At 50.9% G+C, this 4,377-nt stretch overlaps 1 protein-coding gene across 3 annotated transcripts in view; it reads left to right on the top strand.

Annotated features, from left to right (window-relative positions):
* The first annotated feature begins 3,536 nt into the window (after positions 1–3,536).
* Notch4 (notch receptor 4) overlaps positions 3,537–4,377 on the top strand; it is a 26,891-nt gene continuing 26,050 nt past the window's right edge. For all 3 annotated transcript variants that reach the window (XM_031348390.1, XM_031348391.1, XM_031348392.1), the window contains exon 1: positions 3,537–3,758. In XM_031348390.1, the coding sequence (XP_031204250.1) occupies positions 3,695–3,758 (64 nt within the window). In that variant the 5' untranslated portion in view covers positions 3,537–3,694. The remainder of the gene's footprint in view (positions 3,759–4,377) is intronic.

Here is a 4,377-nt window from a genome sequence, read left to right on the forward strand (position 1 = left end):
AGAAGAAGAAGAAGAAGAAGAAGAAGAAGAAGAAGAAGAAGAAGAAGAAGAAGAAGAAGAGGAAAAGCTAAGGGATGGGAACACACGGGAGGGATCAGGGTGGCAGCGAAGGGCCTGGACTAAGGCAAACGTGGGCGGGAACACCCACAGGAACGCTGCCCTTCCTAACGTGGAGAGTTCCTACAGCTTTAGTGTGAATGAATGATTGACACATTTATCCTTCTCCAGGGATATACAATGTGTCTGATGGGGTAAGGAGTGGGGGTGGTTTTACCTCACTGCGCCCTACCTCGCTACAGAGATCTTGTCCCCAGGCAACTGCGTCAGCGTCCAGGAAGCCGGGAAGAGAAGGAAGCGCTCTGAGCTGAGCGCTGCCCACTTGGAGCCCTGAGGGGTTACCGGGAACTGGAACAGCACAGGCAGCCTGAGCAGGTGCCTCGTCTCGTCTGGAGCAGGATGAAGCAGGCAGTGCCCTGCGCAGTCCCACACAGCCCTTCACCCACCCACCCCTGCTTCCCCTTCTGCCTCACCACTTCCCTGTCTCCGTTACCGTTTCTCCTTTCTCACAAGCTCCAGCCCGCTGCCCCAGCCTCCCTTGTAAGTGATGTGAAGCTGGCAGCGACCGGTTCTCTTCCCACTGAGCCTCGGCGGTTCCTCCAGAAACCAGGTGTCTCTTCCAGGTTTCGCTTTGCTGCTCTGCCAACACCAGGTGCCCCAGATCAGCAAACAGGCACGGGAAACCAGGGACTTCTCACACAGGATATTCCCAGATCTCAGGGCCTCAACTAGGGACGGCCTCTGGGAAAATGACACATCTTGAGGACAATGGGCTGAAAGCACAGACAGGAAGCGCACTAAAGAGACACAAAAACCGTCGCACAAACGTGAAACAGTGCTAAAACCCTTACTAACAAAATGGGGTGGTGGTGTCTGCGGTTTGATTAAAAAAAAAAAAAAAAAAGCTGTTCTGAGCTGAAGTCTTCGCAGGCTGGCCTTAGACTCCAGTCCTCCTACCCTAACCAGCACCACTGCAATTTTAAAACAACAATGAGACGTTGAGGCAAGAAGTCAAATGGAGAGCAAGAACTGAGGACAGTAAGACATACACACACTGTCTGCTGGAGGATGACAGCCAAGGTTTAATGACCAAGGGTTCGTCCCATGGTCATCTGTACGCTCATGCGTCTTACTCCCAGTGAGCCTACGGAAGCAGGCAACCACACATACGTGTGAGCTCTAGAACACTTACTGCAGAATAGCTTATCGTGTTGAAAACTGACACCCCCTTTGATAAGTCTCAATAGGAAACCAGTTGAGGTACATGGGGTCACATGGTAGAGCCCTGGGCAAGCATTTAAGAATGACGATGGGGGGAGGGAGTGCAGTGAGCTCTGTAGTGGAGCACATATTTACCACACGTGAGGCCCTAGGTTTGATTCCAAACACCCCCCAAAACACCTCAAACATCAGTCATTCTCAAAGCTTAGAGCCATCTGTAAAACTGAATAACTGACTAGAATCCCAATATAAGGCTAAATATGATAGATAGGCAGATAGATAGATAGATAGATAGATAGATAGATGAAAAATAGATAGATGATAGATAGATGACAGATGAAAAATAGATAGATAGATAGATGATAGATGAAAAATAGATAGATAGATGACAGATGAAAAATAGATAGATAGATAGATAGATAGATGATAGATGAAAAATAGATAGATAGGTAGATAGATGAAAATAGATAGGTAGATAGATGATAGATAGATGAAAAATAGATAGATAGATAGATAGATAGATAGATAGATAGATAGATAGATCCTGGCCCAGGATGCACGAAGCTCAGGGTGTGATTTCCAGTGCAATGTAAACAAAGGGGACCTCAGTGCACAGCAGTTATCCTAGCAATTAGGAGATGGAAGCAGGAGGATGAGGAGTTCAAGGGCAGCCTCACCAACATAGCAAGTTCAAGGCCAGCCTGTTGGGGGTGGGGGCACACTGTCAGAGTTCCTAGCAGGCAGCTCCCTACTGCAGGCAGCTCCCAGGATTACTCAAAGCTGAGGGGCCATACCTGGAGCTTGCACAGTATGGCTGACTCCAAAGCTGTGCTGGGTCCTCAAGAAGGGCACACTGTAATCCCAGCATTGAGACTGGGGCAGGAAGACCGGTGAGTTTGAGGCTAGCCTCCACCATCTGGTGAGTTCCAGGCTAGCCTGGGCTACAGTCCTGTCCAGAGTTGGGTTTTGGTTTTGTTTTGTTTTTTTGTTTGTTTTGTTTTTTAGTTGGTTGGGTTTGCTCGCTCACTCGCTTGCTTTTAATAAAAATAAATGGAGGTAGCATGAAGTTGTGGGGTAATGGATTCCCTTTATGGTTGTCTTTTTTTATAGATGACTTAAATTTTATGTCTTGACTAACATCTTGACCCCGGCATCCTCTGTGGAGGAGGGAGGTAAAGGTGGATGAAATAGAGTGTCCTTTTGTTATTGGTAATGACAATATTTTACATTCCTCTCTGAGGGAAGGCCAAGCCTCCTCCTCCCCACCCCCACCCCCAAGTCTGTACGAAAAGCAACCCAGCAGGCTATGGCCAGACTCATGGTGGGAGAGTATCAGTGTGGAACACAGGAGGCCTGGGTTCCATCTCCACCAGGAGGAGGGCCCAGCATCTGGTTCCTTCCCCAGGAAGAAGCCAGGCACGGAGTCACGTGCCCAGAACCTTAGCACCCAGGTGGCAGCTGCAGAACGAACCCACAGGTTCCAGGCCAGCCAGGACTATGCACACAGTGAGATGCTGTCTCAAAACACCTTTTTTTTTTTTTTTTTTGGTTTTTCAAGACAGGGTTTCTCTGTCCTGGAACTCACTCTGTAGACCAGGCTGGCCTCGAACTCAGAAATCCACCTGCCTCTGCCTCCCAAGTGCTGGGATCAAAGGCGTGTGCCACCACTGTCCAGCTCAAAACACCTTTAAAAAAAAACAAAAAACACGCCCAGAAAGAGCCAAGGAAAGGTCTAAAGATCCCTGGGCTACCAGAGTGACTGGTTTCAATTCAAGTTGCTGCTCTTTTTTTCTTTTCTTTTTTTTTTTTTCCCCCCCCCGAGACAGGGTTTCTCTGTCCTGGAACTCACGCTGTAGACCAGGCTGGCCTCAAACTCAGAAATCCACCTGTCTCTGCCTCCCAAGTGCTGGAATTAAAGTCAGGATCAAGTTGAAGCTCCTCTGGAAAGTGGGCATGTCACACCAGAAACTGAGAATCACTCCTTGTCCCAACACCTCTGTCTATGACCTGCCCTTCCTGGGGCACTACTTGCCACTCCCAGTCTGTGAAAAGGAAGCCATATTGACAATTAAAACGACAGGGACTCTCCCATTTGCCCGACCCCCCCAACCCTGAGCTCTAAGAGCAAACCAACTCCCCTACCAGCCAGCCAGCTCGATTCTCAGGGAGGCCCCTCCCTCTCTCTCCCTTCGTGTTCCTTCACACACACCAACCTCTCACTCCCCCCTCCCACCCCCCATCAGTAGGGTGTCCAGGACATTGTGTGACTCAGGAAACAGCTCAGACTAAGGCGTGCAGCAGGCCCAGGAGGAAGAAGGGCTGTAGAGACAGAGGTGGCCTTGCTTGGCCACAAGGGCTCCGAGGGTCCTTGCCTGAAAGGGGAGAGGAGATCTGGGCCAGGGGCAGGCACTCTGGAATGCAGCCCCAGTTGTGGCTGCTTCTGCTCTTCATGCTCTGTTTCCCAGTCATCCGGACCAGAGGTGAGGCATGGCCAGAGGTGACAGGGTGGGGGCATCTCTCTCTTGGGGAGATACTTGGTGAGGTCGGTGAAGAAAAGCCAAGTCCCAGGCTCTGAAGGGACACTAGAGGGAGGAGATTCTGTCCCCTCAAATGGGGACAACCTGCAGGGAGTGCTGACTGCCTACTGGGCTGTAAAGACCCGGGCTTTGAGGGTGGTGCCTGCTGTGGGGTGGGAAGGAGGGTGCCCGTGCCCAGGGAGAAGCCAACTGGTTCTGGGGTAAGAGGCAGAGGGCTCATGGTGTGGGACAGACAGGAGGAAAAGTGGACTACCTGCTACAAGGAAGAGGAGAATGAGAAGCAAGATATGGAGAAGGGCCCACCAGGCTCCCTTTCTGTCCAGATGTCCCCACGCCCAGTGGCTCATTGCTGGCCTTTTCCTGAAGGAAATCCCTTAGGTGTCTCAGCCATTCACATCCCAGGAGCGCCCTTGGCTCCCTCCTAACCCCTGTTGCCCTGCTTCCGGGGGATGGAGCTGGGCTGAACTTGGGAGACTGGAGAATAAACAGGAAGGGGGTGGGAGAAATAACAAGCCATGAATGGAAGGCCTGGGACAAGGCTGGGACAAGGGGACCCTGTGGA

The sequence above is a fragment of the Mastomys coucha genome, unplaced genomic scaffold (genome assembly GCF_008632895.1).
Source record: "Mastomys coucha isolate ucsf_1 unplaced genomic scaffold, UCSF_Mcou_1 pScaffold3, whole genome shotgun sequence".
NCBI classification, from domain to species: Eukaryota; Metazoa; Chordata; class Mammalia; order Rodentia; family Muridae; genus Mastomys; species Mastomys coucha.